The sequence below is a fragment of the Microcaecilia unicolor genome, chromosome 4, assembly GCF_901765095.1.
Source record: "Microcaecilia unicolor chromosome 4, aMicUni1.1, whole genome shotgun sequence".
Taxonomy (NCBI): domain Eukaryota; kingdom Metazoa; phylum Chordata; class Amphibia; order Gymnophiona; family Siphonopidae; genus Microcaecilia; species Microcaecilia unicolor.
This window is the reverse complement of record NC_044034.1, coordinates 287,242,873-287,259,571: the sequence shown is the minus strand read 5'-3', so window position 1 is coordinate 287,259,571 and position 16,699 is coordinate 287,242,873. Positions and strand designations below refer to the sequence as shown.

General features: G+C 48.3%; 1 protein-coding gene across 1 annotated transcript in view; it reads left to right on the top strand.

Moving 5' to 3' along the window:
• Nucleotides 1-16,699, top strand: part of NCAPH (non-SMC condensin I complex subunit H) — a gene marked incomplete in the record, with an annotated part of 295,343 nt that overhangs the window by 75,795 nt on the left and 202,849 nt on the right. Inside the window, 2 exon segments of the mRNA XM_030202485.1 lie at nucleotides 9,529-9,638; nucleotides 11,070-11,259. Of these exon segments, the coding sequence (XP_030058345.1) occupies nucleotides 9,529-9,638; nucleotides 11,070-11,259 (300 nt within the window).

Here is a 16,699-nt window from a genome sequence, read left to right as displayed (position 1 = left end):
CAGCATGAGGGGGCTCAAGTTTTTTTGGAGCTCGGGTCTCTCACTTGACTGAGGCGAGTTCTGCTCCAAAAAGTCCTCAACTTATGACTGTTTTACAGAGGGTCACATTGGCCAGTCCTTTCGGTGTGTAAAATGATCCAGGAGCAGTGGAGGGTCTTGCTTGACTGGCTTCACTGCCCAGAAGGGAGCCCAGTGATATTCAGGAGGTCCCTTCTGGACCAGAGCAGGTTGGAGATCATCTGTCTTCTCGTCCAGGAGTGGACCATTATTACTTCTGCCCCATGTATCATGAGGTGTTTTGTGATGGTTATGTCTTAGTGTTTGTGTCTCCCATTTCAGATGCCCCTAAAGCGTACAATTGTGGAGGACACTCTGGCATGCCTTCTCCAGTTGCAGTGGTGGAGGAGGTGCCTCCAGAAGAGTGAGGATGGAGTCACTACTCCATCTATTTCATGGACCTCAAAAAGGGGGAAGGGCCTTTCATCTCATTTTGGACCTCAAGGGGGTCAATGCAGCCCTGTAAGTTCCTTGGTTTTGCATGAAGACCTCCATTCAGTGATTGTGTCAGTATGATCAAGAGAGTTCCTGTCCTCCCTGGATCTGGCCGAGGCCTATTTTGATATCATTTTTCTGGATTGCAGATGATACCTGAAGTTCTGCATGTTGGGCTGATGCTTCCAATGCAGGGCCCTTCCGTTCAGCTTAGCCATGGTGCCTTGGTCCTTTCCCAAGGTCATGGTGGTGGTTGCCACTTTCTCTGCAAGGTTGGGGGTGTGGGTATATCCATATTCTCTGAGGACAAGCAGGCTGCTTGTTCTCACTGATGGGTGACGTCCGCGGCACCCCCTCCAATCGGAATCTTCACTAGCAAAGACGTTTGCTAGCCCTCGCGCGCCCATGCGCACTGAGCATGCGCGACCGTCTTCCCGCCCGAACCGGCTCGTGTTCGTCAGTCTTCTTTTGTCCGTGCTTGGGACGGTCGTGTTTTGCCGCCGTTTCGTGCCCCTCAGAAGACCTCGCGCGTCTTTCGCGTTTTTTCGACTTTTTTCTAGTGTATTTGTTAAAAAAGAAAAAAGAAGAGGATTCCCCTTTTTTCCCGTATTTCTAGCTTTTTCCCAGCGTAAGTTTCCTTTCGCTTTCGGGAGCGGCCTTGTTGGCCGCCCGTACGGGTTTTTCTCCCTTTTTTTCGGTGCCTATTGTCATCATCGCAAATTTTGATTTTGCCGGCGCGATTTTTCCGCCCATGTCATCGAAGCCTTCCAGCGGCTTCAAGAAGTTCACCCAGTGCGCCCGGATAATCTCGCTCACTGATAGGCACGCTTTGTATCTTCAGTGTCTGGGGGCTGGGCACCGCCCGCAGGCCTGTAGTCTTTGTGCTCTTTTGCAGAAGAGGACTCGAGTAGCGAGATTAGCCCAGTGGAACGTTCTGTTCTCCAGCGCTTCGACAGCAACAGCATCTCTGGATTTGTCGAGTGCATCGGCGTCGGCAGCACCGAAGTCTTCGGGGAGTGTATCGGCTTCGACGGCATCGAGGCGTATTCCTCCTGCATCGACGGTACTGAGACTTCGGAAGAGTGCGTCGGCGTCGGTGGTACCGGGACCCCTGCTGGTGCTGATGTCGTCGGACGGTGGTGCTTCGTCTGGAGTGCAGTTGAGGGCTGTCCATTCCCCTGCTGGTGGCGGTGAGCCTTCGGGTAGGTCTCTTCCTGCCCTGAGGGCTCCTGCGGTACAGCCCCCCGGGATCGACCATCTTCGGACCCGGCCCCGAGGAAGCAACGTCTGGATTCAACGTCCTCATTGGTACCGGGGAGCTCCGGTGATATGCTTTGCTCGAAGAAGTCGAAGCAGCATCGTCACCGGTCACCTTCCCGACTCGGTACCAGGAGCTCTGGGTTGCCGAGGGAGTCGGCACCCAGCAGGCATCGACACCGGGAGGACCGCTCACCCTACATCCAGGAGGTGTTGGTGCGCTCTACCCCGGACAGCCCGGTACCGCCTCCGCGCCCGGAACAGATTCTGACCTCGACGCCTGCACCGGCTTCTCAGTCTTTCTCCACAGCCGCTCTGCACGAGAGTCTCCGGGCCGTTCTTCCAGGCATCCTGGAAGAGCTGTTACGCCCTTCTCCGGTACCGGGGGTGCTTGCGCCACCGGTGCCATCGAGTGAGGCGACGGCTGGCCCTTTGCCTGGGGTGAGGTCCCCGGTACCGGCTTCAGCTGCCTCCCAGGTGGACTCCCCGACGACGTCGGGGGAGGGAGCTTCGCTGCTGCCGCCCAGGGAGTCCACCTCTCGACGCTCCCACCATGACCGTGTTTCCATGGAGTCGGAACGAGCACGGCTTCAGACACAGGTTCGTGAACTTGTGTCTGATACCGATGATGAGGCCTCGTGGGAGGTGGAGGAGGACATCAGATATTTCTCTAACGAGGAGTCTGATGGCCTTCCTTCTGACCCCACTCCCTCCCCTGAAAGGCAGCTTTCTCCTCCTGAGAGCCTGTCTTTCTCGGCCTTTGTCCGGGAGATGTCTACAGCCATCCCCTTCCTGGTGGTCACGGAGGATGAGCCAAGGGCTGAGATGTTTGAGCTCTTGGACTATCCTTCTCCACCTAAGGAAGCGTCCACAGTACCCATGCATCATGTCCTAAAAAAGACATTGCTGGCGAACTGGACCAAGCCACTAACTAATCCCCACATTCCCAAGAAGATCGAATCCCAGTATCGGATCCATGGGGACCCAGAGCTGATGTGCACTAAGTTGCCTCACGACTGTGGTATGGTGGATCTGGCCCTGAAGAAGGCTAAGAGTTCTAGGGAGCATGCTTCGGCGCCCCCGGGCAAAGACCCCAGAACCTTAGACTCCTTTGGTAGGAAGGCCTATCCTTCTTCCATGCTCGTAGCCAAGATTCAATCATACCAGCTGTACACGAGCATCCATATGCGGAACAATGTGCGGAAGCTGGCGGACTTGGTGGACAAGCTCCCTTCTGAGCAAGCCAAGCCGTTTAAGGAGGTGGTCAGGCAGCTGAAGGCATGGAGGAAATTCCTGGCCAGAGGGGTATTTGATACCTTCGATGTTGCGTCCAGGGCCGCTGCTCAAGGTGTGGTGATGCGCAGACTCTCATGGTTGCGTGCCTCCGACCTGGAGAATAGGATCCAGCAGTGGATTGCGGACTCCCCTTGCCGAGCGGACAACATTTTTGGAGAAAAAGTCGAACAGGTGGTAGAACAGCTCCACCAGCGGGATAACGCTTTCGACAAATTCTGCCGCCGGCAGCCTTCAGCATCTACCTCATCAGGTAGACATTTTTATGGGGTAAGGAGTGCTGTTCCCTACTCTTCTGGTAAGCGTAGGTACAATCCTCCCTCTCGACAGCCTGCGGCCCAGGCTAAGCCCCAGCGTGATCGCTCTCGTCAGCAGCATGCGCCTCAGCAAGGCCCCACAGTTCCTCAGCAAAAGCAGTGGGCGAGCTTTTGACTGGCTCCAGCAGAGCATAGCCGACATAAACATATCCGTGCCGGGCGATCTACCGGTCAGGGGGAGCGTGAAAGTTTTTCACCAAAGGTGGCCTCTTATAACCTCCGACCGTTGGGTTCGTCAAATAGTCTGGCAAGGATACGCCCTCAATTTGGCCTCCATGCCTCCAAATTGCCCACCGGGAGCTCAGTCTTTCAGCTTCCAGCACAAGCAGGTCCTTGCAGAGGAACTCTCCGCCCTTCTCAGCGCCACTGCGGTCGAGCCCGTACCACCGGGGCAAGAGGGGCTGGGATTCTATTCCAGGTACTTCTTTGTGGAAAAGAAAACAGGGGGGATGCGTCCCATCCTAGACCTAAGGGCCCTGATCAAATATCTGGTCAAGGAAAAGTTCAGGATGCTTTCCCTGGGCACCCTTCTTCCCATGATTCAGGAAAAAGATTGGCTATGCTCTCTGGACTTAAAGGATGCTTATACGCATATTCCGATACTGCCAGCTCACAGACAGTATCTTCGATTCCGTCTGGGAACACGTCAGTTCCAGTACTGTGTGCTACTCTTTGGGCTCGCCTCTGCGCCCAGAGTGTTCACGAAGTGCCTGGCTGTGGTAGCAGCAGCGCTCCGCAGGCTTGGAGTGTACGTATTCCCTTATCTCGACGATTGGCTGGTGAAGATCACATCCAAGGCAGGAGCTCTACAGTCCATGCAGATGACTATTCGACTCCTGGAGCTACTAGGGCTTGTGATAAATTATCCAAAGTCCCATCTTCTCCCAGTACAGAGACTCGAATTCATAGGAGCTCTGCTGGATTCTCGGACGGCTCGTGCCTATCTTCCGGAGACAAGGGCCAACAATCTGTTGTCCCTCGTCTCCCGGGTGCGAGCGTCCCAGCAGATCACAGCTCGGCAGATGTTGAGATTGCTGGGCCACATGGCCTCCACAGTTCATGTGACTCCCATGGCTCGTCTTCGCATGCGATGTGCTCAATGGACCCTAGCTTCCCAGTGGTTTCAGGCTGCTGGGGATCTAGAGGTCATGATCCACCTGTCCACGAGTTTTCTCAAATCCCTGCACTGGTGGACGATTTGGTCCATTTTGACTCTGGGACGCCCTTTCCAAATTCCTCAGCCGCAAAAAGTGCTGACTACGGATGCGTCTCTCCTGGGGTGGGGAGCTCATGTCGATGGGCTTCACACCCAGGGAAGCTGGTCCCTACAGGACCAAAGGTCTCCAGATCAATCTCCTGGAGTTACGAGCAGTCTGGAACGCTCTGAAGGCTTTCAGAGATCGGCTGTCCCACCAAATTATCCAAATTCAGACAGACAACCAGGTTGCCATGTATTACATCAACAAGCAGGGGTCACCGGATCTCGCCCCCTGTGCCAGGAAGCCGTCAGCATGTGGCTGTGGGCTTGCCATCACGGCATGTTTCTCCAAGCCAGGCGTAAACAACAGTCTGGCCGACAGGTTGAGCAGGATTATGCAACCTCACGAGTGGTCGCTCAACTCCAGAGTAGTGCGCCGGATCTTCCAAGTGTGGGGCACCCCCTTTGGTAGATCTCTTTGCATCTCAAGCCAACCACAAGGTCCATGAGTTCTGTTCCAGACTTCAGGCCCATGGCCGACTGGCATCGAATGCCTTCCTCCTGGATTGGGGGGAAGGCCTGCTGTATGCTTATCCTCCCATACCTCTTGTGGGGAAGACTTTGCTGAAACTCAAGCAGGACCGAGGCACCATGATTCTGATTGCTCCTTTTTGGCCGCGTCAGATCTGGTTCCATCTCCTTCTGGAGTTGTCCTCCGAAGAACTGTGGGGATTGGAGTGTTTTCCAACCCTCATCACCCAGAACGAAGGGGCGCTTCTGCATCCCAACATCCGGTGTCTGGCTCTCACGGCCTAGATGTTGAGAGCGTAGACTTTGCCTCTTTGGGTCTGTCGGAGGGTGTCTCCCGTGTCTTGCTTGCTTCCAGAAAAGATTCCACTAAGAGGAGTTACTTCTTTATATGGAGGAGGTTTGCCGTCTGGTGTGACAGCAAGGCCTTAGATCCTCGCTCTTAGACCCTGCTTGACTATCTTCTGCACTTGTCTGAATCTGGTCTCAAGACCAACTCTGTAAGGGTTCACCTTAGCGCAATCAGTGCATACCATTACCGTGTGGAAGGTAAGCCGATCTCAGGACAGCCTTTAGTTGTTCGCTTTATGAGAGGTTTGCTTTTGTCAAAGCCCCCCATCAAACCTCCTACAGTGTCATGGGATCTCAATGTCGTTCTCACCCAGCTGATGAAACCTCCTTTTGAGCCACTGAATTCCTGCCACCTGAAGTACTTGACCTGGAAGGTCATTTTCTTGGTGGCAGTAACTTCAGCTCGTAGAGTCAGTGAGCTTCAGGCCCTGGTAGCCCATGCTCCCTACACCAAATTTCATCATAATAGAGTAGTCCTCCGCACTCACCCTAAGTTCTTGCCGAAGGTGGTGTAGGAGTTCCATCTGAACCAGTCAATTGTCTTGCCAACATTCTTTTCCCGTCCGCATACCTGCCCTGCTGAACGTCAGCTGCACACATTGGACTGCAAAAGAGCATTGGCCTTCTATCTGGAGCGGACACAGCCCAACAGACAGTCCGCCCAAATGTTTGTTTCTTTTGATCCCAACAGGAGGGGAGTGGCTGTGGGGAAATGCACCTTATCAAATTGGCTAGCAGACTGCATTTCCTTCACTTAACGCCCATGCTGGGCTGGCTCTTGAGGGTCATGTCACGGCTCACAGTGTTAGAGCCCTGGCAGTGTCAGTGGCCCACTTGAAGTCAGCCACTATTGAAGAGATCTGCAAGGCTGTGACGTGGTCATCTGTCCACACATTCACATCTCATTACTGCCTGCAGCAGGATACCCGACGGGACAGTCGGTTCGGGCAGTCGGTGCTTCAGAATCTGTTTGGGGTTTAGAATCCAACTCCACCCCCCTAGGCTCATTTTTTGTTTTGTTCCAGGCTATACTCTCAGTTAGTTGGATAAGTTGTTAGGTGAATCTCAGTTATGTCCTCGCCGTTGCGAGGCCCAATTGACCATGTTTGTTGTTTTGAGTGAGCCTGGGGGCTAGGGATACCCCAACAGTGAGAACAAGCAGCCTGCTTGTCCTCGGAGAAAGCGAATGCTACATACCTGTAGAAGGTATTCTCCGAGGACAGCAGGCTGATTGTTCTCACAAACCCGCCCGCCTCCCCTTTGGAGTTGTGTCTTCCCTTCTCTTTGTCTTGCTACATACGGGACTGACGAACACGAGCCGGTTCGGGCGGGACGACGGTCGCGCATGCGCGGTGCGCAAGGGCGCGCGAGGGCTAGCAAACGTCTTTGCTAGTGAAGATTCCGATTGGAGGGGGTGCCGCGGACGTCACCCATCAGTGAGAACAATCAGCCTGCTGTCCTCGGAGAATACCTTCTACAGGTATGTAGCATTCGCTTTATGTTGATTGGCTGATTTGGGCCAATTCAGCAGAGGAATCTGTACTTCACAGCCTGTGTTGTCCGGCTGTTGGAGGGTCTTGGTTGAGTGGTCAACTATGCAGATAGTCATCATGAGCCAACGCAAGATTTGGTTTATCTGGGTGAATGCTTCTTCACCAACACAAGGTGAGTCTCTGACTGTCAGGAGAGGGTCTCCAAGTTCCAGTCGCAGAAGGCAGAGTTTTATGTCAAGGCAGCTCCCAGAGTTTGGGATTATCTTCAACTTCTGGGCTTGATGGTGGCCGACCTGGTGGTGGTGCCGCCTTGAATGTGGGCTCATATGCATCTTCTATACAGAGTGCTGTTGTCCTATTGGAGTTCAAGTCACAGGACTTCAAGGTCTGCCTTACACTGTCCCTCAGGCAGGAGCTGAGCTGGTGGAATATTTTGGCTTATTACCTTAAGGTGGTTCTCCCCTTGGTGGTTCCGAAAGGGGTGGTTGTTACAACTGATGCAAGCCTTGCTTTGTGAGAGGGGGAACACATTGCTCAAACAGGAATACCAATCAGGTTGGTTGCTGGTAGAGAAGCCTCTTCCACTCCTGAGAGGTTGTGGTCTAATCAGTCAGGTCTGTCATCATAGAAAATCCAGATGCCTTCTGAGTTACGGCTTTGCCCTTGAGAGGCATCACTTAAAGTGAAAGGTATAACTGGCACTTGTGGTTGAAGCTCTGTTATAGGCTTGCCTCCACCTCTTTGGCTTAGGTGAGGGTTTGGAGAGCCTTTGAGAATTGATGGTGTTAAAGATTTCTCTCCCCATTGGAAGCTGATAGAACCACAGAAACATTCTTCCTCCATGATGGATTTGATCAGGATCTGGCCTTCAACTCTCAAGATCTAGGTGATGGTGCTGGTTTATGGAGTTCTCTTGGAGATAAGTCTTTGGCAGCCCTTCTGGACCTAGTTTGGTTTTTGCAGGGTGTTAAATAGCTTCAACCTCCCATTTGTCCAGTTTTGCCTCACTGGGACCTCTGCTAGTGGTGGGGCCCCCCTTAGAGCCTCTCAGGTTAGTGTCGTTTTAAAGATCTATCCTTGATGACTGCCTTCTTAGTTGCTGTTTACTCAGCCCACTGGATGAGTTGCAGGCTCTCATGTAAGACCCTTAATTATTGTTCTTGGAGCATTCTGTATCCTTGCATACAGTGCCCTCCTTTCTTCCAGAGGTGTAGTGTTCCTCTTTCACCTGAACCAGGTAGTCTCACCTACATTTCCTTAAGGAGAAGGGGATGGATTGTATGCTGTGTAAATTAGATTTTTAGAGAGTGTTGAAGCTTCTGGCAGTTACTAATGATTTGAGGAAGTCAAATTGGCCTTGTCCTGTTTCAGGGGCCTCGTAAAGGTGAAGCTGCTTCTGAGGCATCAGTTGCCAGCTGAATCAAGGCAGCTATTGAGGCTGCCTGTATTTTGTTAAACAAGATGGTCCTAGCTGGGTTGTGGGTTCATTCAGTTAGGGCCCAGGCCACCACCTGGACAGAGGTTTGGACTATTACCCCTTGGAACATTTGTTGCGCAACTGCTCGGTCTTCTCCATTCCTTTGTGAAACATTACAAGCTAGATCTGTGGGTCACAGGCGATGGCACCTTTGTTGGTTGCACAGGGAGCCTTGTCTTCCGCCGCCCAGATGTTTAAGCTTTGATACATCCCATTGGCTTGGACTGGTCTAGCTGGGCAATAAGGAAGGTGAAATTTATTCTTACATGTTAATTTCCTTTCCTTGAATTCTGATAGACCAGTCCAGGATCCCATCCTAGAAGACGAGGGGTTGACGTATCCGCTGACCTGCGTTGCAACAGTTCCATCCTTTTTTCTTTCTTTTTCCCCCCTCAGTGCTCTGTTTTTCTGAGATTTACTTGTAATTTTTATTTGGAGAGGTTTTGCAGGATCCCAAAGGGGTTTCACTGTGTTCACAGGCTATGTTATATTGGTAATGTTGTTGGAAACTAATAGCAACTGCAACCTGAGATAGTCAGTATGAATCTGTGTTTCTCTACCTCCATTTGTTGGTTTGGGGGGATATAAATCATTGCTTTGGACTAGTCTGGCAGGACTTATGGAAAGGAAATTAACAAGTAAGAATAAATTTTACTATATGCACTGGCAATAGATCATTGGTTCTCATCACATGATATGAGTACCCTTTTCATCAATAAGGGGGTACAATCATAGGTGCCTTATACAAGAGGTTTGGGGAAGCTAAGCCTTTCAAAGTCTGCAGCGACAGTAGTAAAACAAAGGGGATGATATGCGGGATCATTTTGTGCCTGCACTGGGGCTAGCTCTGTTGGTTCCAACAGTCCTGAACCTATTCCTGCTAGTTCAGTTCTTTTGTTTTTAAACTGCTGCTGACCCAGGATGGCAGCAGGAGGGGGAAAGAATAAAAGGGGATGCTGGATTGGTGGAAGAAGAGAGTGAGAGAGAGATAAGGGGATGCCTATGTGACAGGAGGCACTCGGGGGGTACGTGAAGTTGAAGAAACACTGCAATAGAGAAGGTTAAAAAATTTAAAAAAAAATGTTCTTGCACAGTGCCTTTAGCTCAATAATCTCTTTTCAGATAGCTCTGTGGATATCCAGAAAGTTAAGAAAAAACAGAAACGTTCATATAAAACAATAGAGCAGAACTTGAACAACATTAACCGATCCGAGAATGACCACAAGAGTGAGGTGAGTAGATTGAGTTCTAATCACAAATTAGCAACCAAATTCAAATACATTTTTACAGACAGCCTCTGTTAGAAGTGACAACTGCAGCTTCTAAAGTCTAATTTTGCAATTGGGAATCTTGTAATTTGAAACTGAAGCCTTCTGACTTCAGACCAGGGTAAAATTCTGTACTAAAGCACTTCTAGCTGAGCTGTAAAGTGAGCTCTAGCTTCTTTACCTGATTTCTCATATCCCTCCTCTTTTTATGTCTTTGTTGGAGCCCCATATATTAGGATATGATACATAATACTTGAATCAAATTCTGATAAAATAGTATGTTCAAATAAATTTGCATGCTGGCTTCTTTGATCAATACTCCAAGATATCCTATACCCTAGATACGATGATATCAAACCACAAAACCTACTTTCCTGTCTAAATAGTAGGTAGGGATCTTCAGACAAGGAGCTTAGGCTAAAATTCAACCAATATCACCAATGCTCCAAATTGTTAATCATAGAAACATAGTAAAAAGTTTTAACTATTTCTCATAACAAAATATAATAAAATTTAATAGCAATTACATTATGAGAACTTTTTAAATAAAATAAGCCTTCAGTCTTTTCCTAAAGCAGAGATATGAAGACTCTAGCTTAATTGTTGGAGGAAGATTATTCCAAAGTAAAACTGAAGAAACAGAAAAAGAAGCTTTCCAATGTACGCTATATTTTAAACCTAACAGGGAAGATGATATATGATTCCTAAATCGGCATATACTAACCCTAGAAAAGGAAGTAAAATTTAATTGGTCAAGCAAGAAAACAGAGGTAAAAACCATAAATTGCCTTATGAATAAAAAAAAATCTTAAAACATACTCTAGCTGATATAGGGAGCCAATGCAAAGTCTGCGACAGCAGAGTTGCTCTATCATACTTAGATCAATGATAAATCATCTTGGCAGCCATGTTTTGAAGCAGTTGCAATTTAGACACTAGCTTCTAAGGAAGAGCAAATTATATAGCAGTACAATATTATAGGCTGGACAATACAATTTCTTGCCTTTATGTGCCCCCCACCTTTTTTTTTTAAATTTGAATTTTGATTTCGAAGTATATGTTGGTCACAAGAGCAATAGTTAAAACTTTTCACTTTACTCCAGATTGTCAAGCATAGAATTTATTGGTGGTATCAGCTGAATTGTAGCCTAAGCTCCTTGTCTGAGGATCCTTTTTTTTACTATTTAGATAGGAGAGCAGGTTTTGTGGCAGCTTTCCTCAAGCACATATTTAAAACTAAAAAGTGGTTCCCATTTGAATGTGCTCTCTCTTTGTGCTTTACAACCATTATTTTGATCTCTTGAGAAGTAAGTGCCCAGCATCTGCTACTTGTCTCTGAATTGGGCCTGCTGGTGCTGATTGACATTCTTTTTGAGCCATTGTTTCTCTCTGCAGATTGATCCCATGTTTCAGAAGACAGCTGCTGCTTTTGACGAATCCAGCACGGTGGGGGTGTTCCTTTCCACTTTGCACTGTAATGATTATTACAGTGAGTTGCTATTTGATTGTGATGTCATACCCCTGTCATCCTCGGAGCCGAAAGATCCTCCTAGTCTGGTCTCGCTGGAGGTGACGGACCTAGAAGGTATGTGCTAATTAGCAATATGAGTCGGTGATAGTCTGTGTAAATTATTTAGGAGAAATCACATGATTAACTGTATGTTGATCAAAAAGGTCAAGTGCACCCATTCTGTAGGGAAATGGCTGATGCCATATCATTTTCTTTGTAACTGGAGGACGAGACCAGGGCTAAGATGCTCGAGGTCCTGGACTACTAGAGAGGCTGTGACTGTCCCTCTTCAAGAGGTACTCCAGGAAGTCCTCGTTCAGAATTGGGAGTCCCCTCTGTCGGTTCTGGAACTGCCCAAGAAGATCAATGCTGCACACCTTCATTTGATAAGCCTCAGTTGCCTCTCAATTCCATGGTGGTGGAATCCACTCTCAAAAGATGTGCCTCTGTGCACCCAGGTAGAGAAGCTAGAACCTTGGATTCTTTTTTTTTGGGGGGGGGGGGGGGGGGGAGATGTTCCAGGCCTCTATGCTCATGTCACTTATTCAGTCTTCCCAGCTCTTCATGAGCATTTACTTGCGAGACTCGATGCGCAAGATGCTAGGCTTAGCTGACACGTTCTCAGTGGAGCAAGCTGAGTCACTTTGTCAGTTGGCCAGGCAACAGAAGGCCTATTGAAGGTTCTTGACCAGAGGCGCTTATGACACTTTTGATGTAGCAACTAGGTTCTCTGCCCAAAGTATAGCAATGTGCAGACTCTCATGGCTGCATGTTTCTGGCTTGGAACAGTCAGTCCAGCAGAGGTTGACAGATGCCCCATGCCAGGGGGGATAACCTTTTTGGAGAGAAGGTTGAGAAGGTCGCAGACCAGATCAAGAAACATACCATCTCTTCTCTCTCCCGCCTGATGCCTTCTGCATCTGCCTCCACATCTAGAAGGTCTTTTGGCAAATCGAGGAGGGGTCCCTATTACTCTGAGGCATAGGTACGCCACCTCTTCTAAGCAGGCTCAGCCTCAATATGCTCATTCTCGTCAACAGCGTACGCCCAAGGCCCCTGCTGCTCCCCAGTCAAAAAAGGGGACAGGTTTTTAACTGGCTTTAGCAGAGCATAGCTGCAGTACCAGTGTCTGTCCTGGATGACTTGCCGGTCGGGGGGAAGGCTGAGGTTTTTTCACAAAAAGTGGCCCCTTATAACCTCTGACCGGTGGGTTCTCCAAATAGTCTGTCTCAATTATGCCCTCAGTTGGTATCAGAAAACTCCAAATTACCCACTGAGATCTCATTCCTTCAGCTCTCAGCGCACGCAGGTATTTGCACAGTAACTTCAGCCCTTCTGAAGGCCCATGTGGTCGAGCCCGTTCCACCAGGGGAGTAAAGGTGGGGATTCTCTTCCAGTTACCTCCTTGTGCAGAAGAAAATGGGGATTTATCCTATCTTAGTCCTAAGGGCCTTGAACAAATTCCTGGTCAAAGGAAAATTCAGGATGCTTTTCACTGATCACCCTTCTCACCACAATTCAGGAAAACTATTGGTTATGCTCTCTGGACTTGAAGGATGCTTATACTCGCATCTCAATACTTCCATCCCACTGGAAATATTTACAATTTTGGCTGGAAACACATCGATACCAGTAAAATGTGTTGCATTATGGCCGCGCATCAGTTGCCAGGGTTTTCACCAACAAACGGTAGTTGCAGCGTTGCTATGCAGATTGGGAGTACATGTGTTCCCTTATCTCGATGATTGGTGAAGAGCACCTCTGAAGACATTGCTCAGGAGTCCATGCGGAGGACTAATTGGGTGCTAGAGCTACTAGGGTTCATTTTAAACTACTCCAAGTACCACTTTCACCCTGCTCGACACACAGAGGGTTCGAGTTTACCTTCCGGGGCTGAGAGCAGTAACCAGTCACACTGATGTCCCAGGTTCGAGCCTCTCAGATGTTAAGGTTGTTGGTCCACATATAGTGTCCACAGTGTACATAACATCCATGACACTTCTTCACATGAGATCAACCCAATGGACCCTGGTTTTTCAGTGGTATCAAGCCACAGGAAGTGTCACCAAAGCTATGTAATGCAAGGTTCCACGTTAGGAATCACCGACCAAGAAAGGGATCTAGGTGTCGTCGATATGTTGGAAATCCTCTGCTCAGTGTGCTGCGGCGGCTAAGAAAGCAATTAGAATGTTAGGTATTATTAGGAAAGGAATGGAAAATAAAAATGAGGATGTTATAATGCCTTTGTATCACTCCATGGTGCGACTGCACTCGCATATTGTGTTCAATTCTGGTCACTGCATCGCAAAAAAGAGGAAAAGGACTTAAGCTCAGACTGTATGTCCCCACTTGCAATATAGGACTAAAGCTGAGTGGCTTTCTCATGAGTCCAGAAAAACCTCATTTATTTTAATTATAACTTTATATTACCATCACATTTGTCTATTTCTTCCGATTTGTTTTTCCGGTTTTTGATTCATCTTTTTTCAAAAGGATCTTCAGTAAGCAATTTGTAAGTGAAGGCCACTTATCTGAATTGGTGTTTGGTGTGTTCAACAAAGCGCATGGTTCCACTATGGCTTCATCAGGAGCGACTCCAACTCCCACTATAGCTTCATCAGGAGCGACTCCAACTCCACCATCTTATCATGCCCTGTAAATCAATGCAATAGACTCGATGAACTTAATAACATAGTAACATAGTAAATGACGGCAGAAAAAGACCTGCATGGTCCATCCAGTCTGCCCAACAAGACAAACTCATATGTGCTACTTTTTGTGTATACCCTACTTTGATTTGTACCTGTCCTCTTCAGGGCACAGACCGTCTAAGTCTGCCCAGCACTATCCCCGCCTCCCAACCACCAGCCCCTCCTCCCACCACTGGCTCTGGCACAGACCGTATAAGTCTGCCCAGCACTATCCTCGCCTCCCACCACCGGCTGGCTCTGCCACCCAATCTCGGCTAAGCTCCTTAGGATCCATTCCTTCTGAATAGGATTCCTTTATGTTTATCCCACGCGTGTTTGAATTCTGTTACCGTTTTCATTTCCACCACCTCCCGCGGGAGGGTATTCCAAGCAACCACTACTCTCTCCGTGAAAAAATACTTTCTGACATTTTTCTTGAGTCTGCCCCCCTTCAATCTCATTTCATGTCCTCTCGTTCTACCGCCTTCGCACCTCCGGAAAAGGTTAATTTGCGGATTAATACTTTTCAAATATTTGAATGTCTGTATCATATCACCCCTGTTTCTCCTTTCTTCCAGAGTATATTAATAAGGTTATAAAACTTGTTTTCTAACCTTTACCAAATAACAAGAAGTAACCTTCCACCTCTGCGTATGTTCACCGCTTTGCGGTTTCCAAGATGGCACCTGCTTTTTAAGAAAGATGCCATCATGCAACAGCCAATCAAGACTGACTATATAAATCTACACTACTGATAGGATAAAGCTATTTGGCTGCTCTTTCTTTTTATTACTTTTTAAGGCTTACTGTGTTGTTGTGATACTTGAGAACCAATGTTCATCAGTTATTACCATGTAGACTTTAACCAAACGATACTGTTCCATCGTGTTGGAAGACTTAAAAATCATTGAGCTCTTATCTATAAAAACACATTCCATTCTGCGCTGGTATTTAAACCCTTAGTTTTTAAAGATTGTATTCTGTAAATCCAGCGTTGCTCTAATTGAAGTAATTTTTTGCCCCATCCCCACCCTAATGTTCTCCATAACGTGATAAATAACGCATTTCAGTTCCTCAAACTTATGTGAATATTGTAAGCAATGAGCTTGTAAACAAACCAGGAAGGATCAGAGGGAAAGGCCTGGTGCAGGCCACAGGCGCTGCAGGGCAAAGATAAACTGGGTTGGGAAGGGGAGAGAGAGTCATTGGTGGTCTGGGAGAGGAGGAAGAGATGCCGGACCAACTGCGGATGGGGTAGGTCGGGTATTGAGAGAGAACCATGAGGGACGGGCCCACTCAATCTTCCAGTGAGAAGACGTCTTCAGGAGTTTCGGGAGGAGATGAGCAAAATCATGTCAGACCAGTGGGTTCTGGATATTATTATAGAAGGTTACAAGTTTGGTGTTCTCCCTCCCGGTTGATCCTCTCTCCTTGAAGACTCCTTGTCGAAAGGGAACCAAGGCAGTCAAGGTTCCGGCCACTGTAGATTCCTTGCAGGCTCTCCGAGCCGTTGTTTCATTTCCCATTTTGAACAGGGACAAGGCAGATACTCCATCTACTTCAATGACCCAAAGAGGGAAGGCACCTTCCATCCGGGTTTAGATCTCAAAAGGTCTAAATGTCTGCTTTCTCATGGAAAAAACACTTATAGCCTTGGTTCAAGCGATAGAATTTCTCACAGCCCTCAATCACAAGGAGGCGTACTTGAATATACCCATATGGCCGCCGCAGCCTTGGTTCAAGCGATAGAATTTCTCACAGCCCTCAATCACAAGGAGGCGTACTTGAATATACCCATATGGCTGCCGCATCAGAGGTTTCTATGTTTTGTGATGCTGGGTTGTTGCTGCCAGTTCAGGGGTTTAACCTTTAGTCTCGCCATGGCTCCAAGAACGTTTACCAAAGTTATGATGTTGGTGGCATCTTTCCTTCAGCACCAGGGAATCAAGAGTTCACCCATAACGTCAACGACTGGCTCATTCTTGTGTCATCCTATTTGGACAGTGTGGCGGTAATGATTAAAGTTGTCCATCTTCTACAGTCTTTGGGTTTCGTGATCAATTTCAAGAGGAGCAGACTAACTGCATCATAGACTCTGATGTACCTTGACATTCTATTTGACACAGAGCTCAAGAGGATCTTTCTCATACAGTGCAGGAGGTCAGAGCTGGTTCAGCAGATTAGTCTTCTCAGTCAAAGCATGGGAATGCTTTGACTGAGAAGACTAATCTGCTGAACCAGGGTCTGGGACTATGTCCAGGTTCTGTGGTCAATGACAGCAGCGATGGAAATTGTGTCACGGGCAAGGGCTCATATGCGGCCATTATAGGTATCTTTTTTTTTTTTTTTTTCAACGTCTGGTCTGTGTTTTCATAGGCTTATGACTTTCATCTTCCTTGGATGCTGGTTGCCAGGCAGAGTATACTGTGGTGGTTGTCGCCCAGGAATTAACCGGCAGACCTCCCTTTCAGATAACATAATGGGAGGTGGTGACAACAGACTCCAGCAAGTTGGGTTGGAGAGCTCATTACAAGTTCCTTTTGGCACAGGGCATCTGGACGGAGCAGGAGTCTGAGCGATCGATAAATCGCTTGGAGATCAGAGAAGTGCAGAATGCCTTACACAACTTTGCTCCCTTTCTGACAGGGGCCCCTGTCTGAATTTTTGCCAACAATGCAACAGCTCCTCTTTCCTGTGACTAGAGCAGCCTTCCCATTGGCAGGATCCTCCAGTCTCTGCACAGGGGAGAGATTGAAGATCTCTAAAGGGCAAAACTGAATAAATATCCAGACACCTTAGGAAAAGGGAATGGGGCTTGATATACT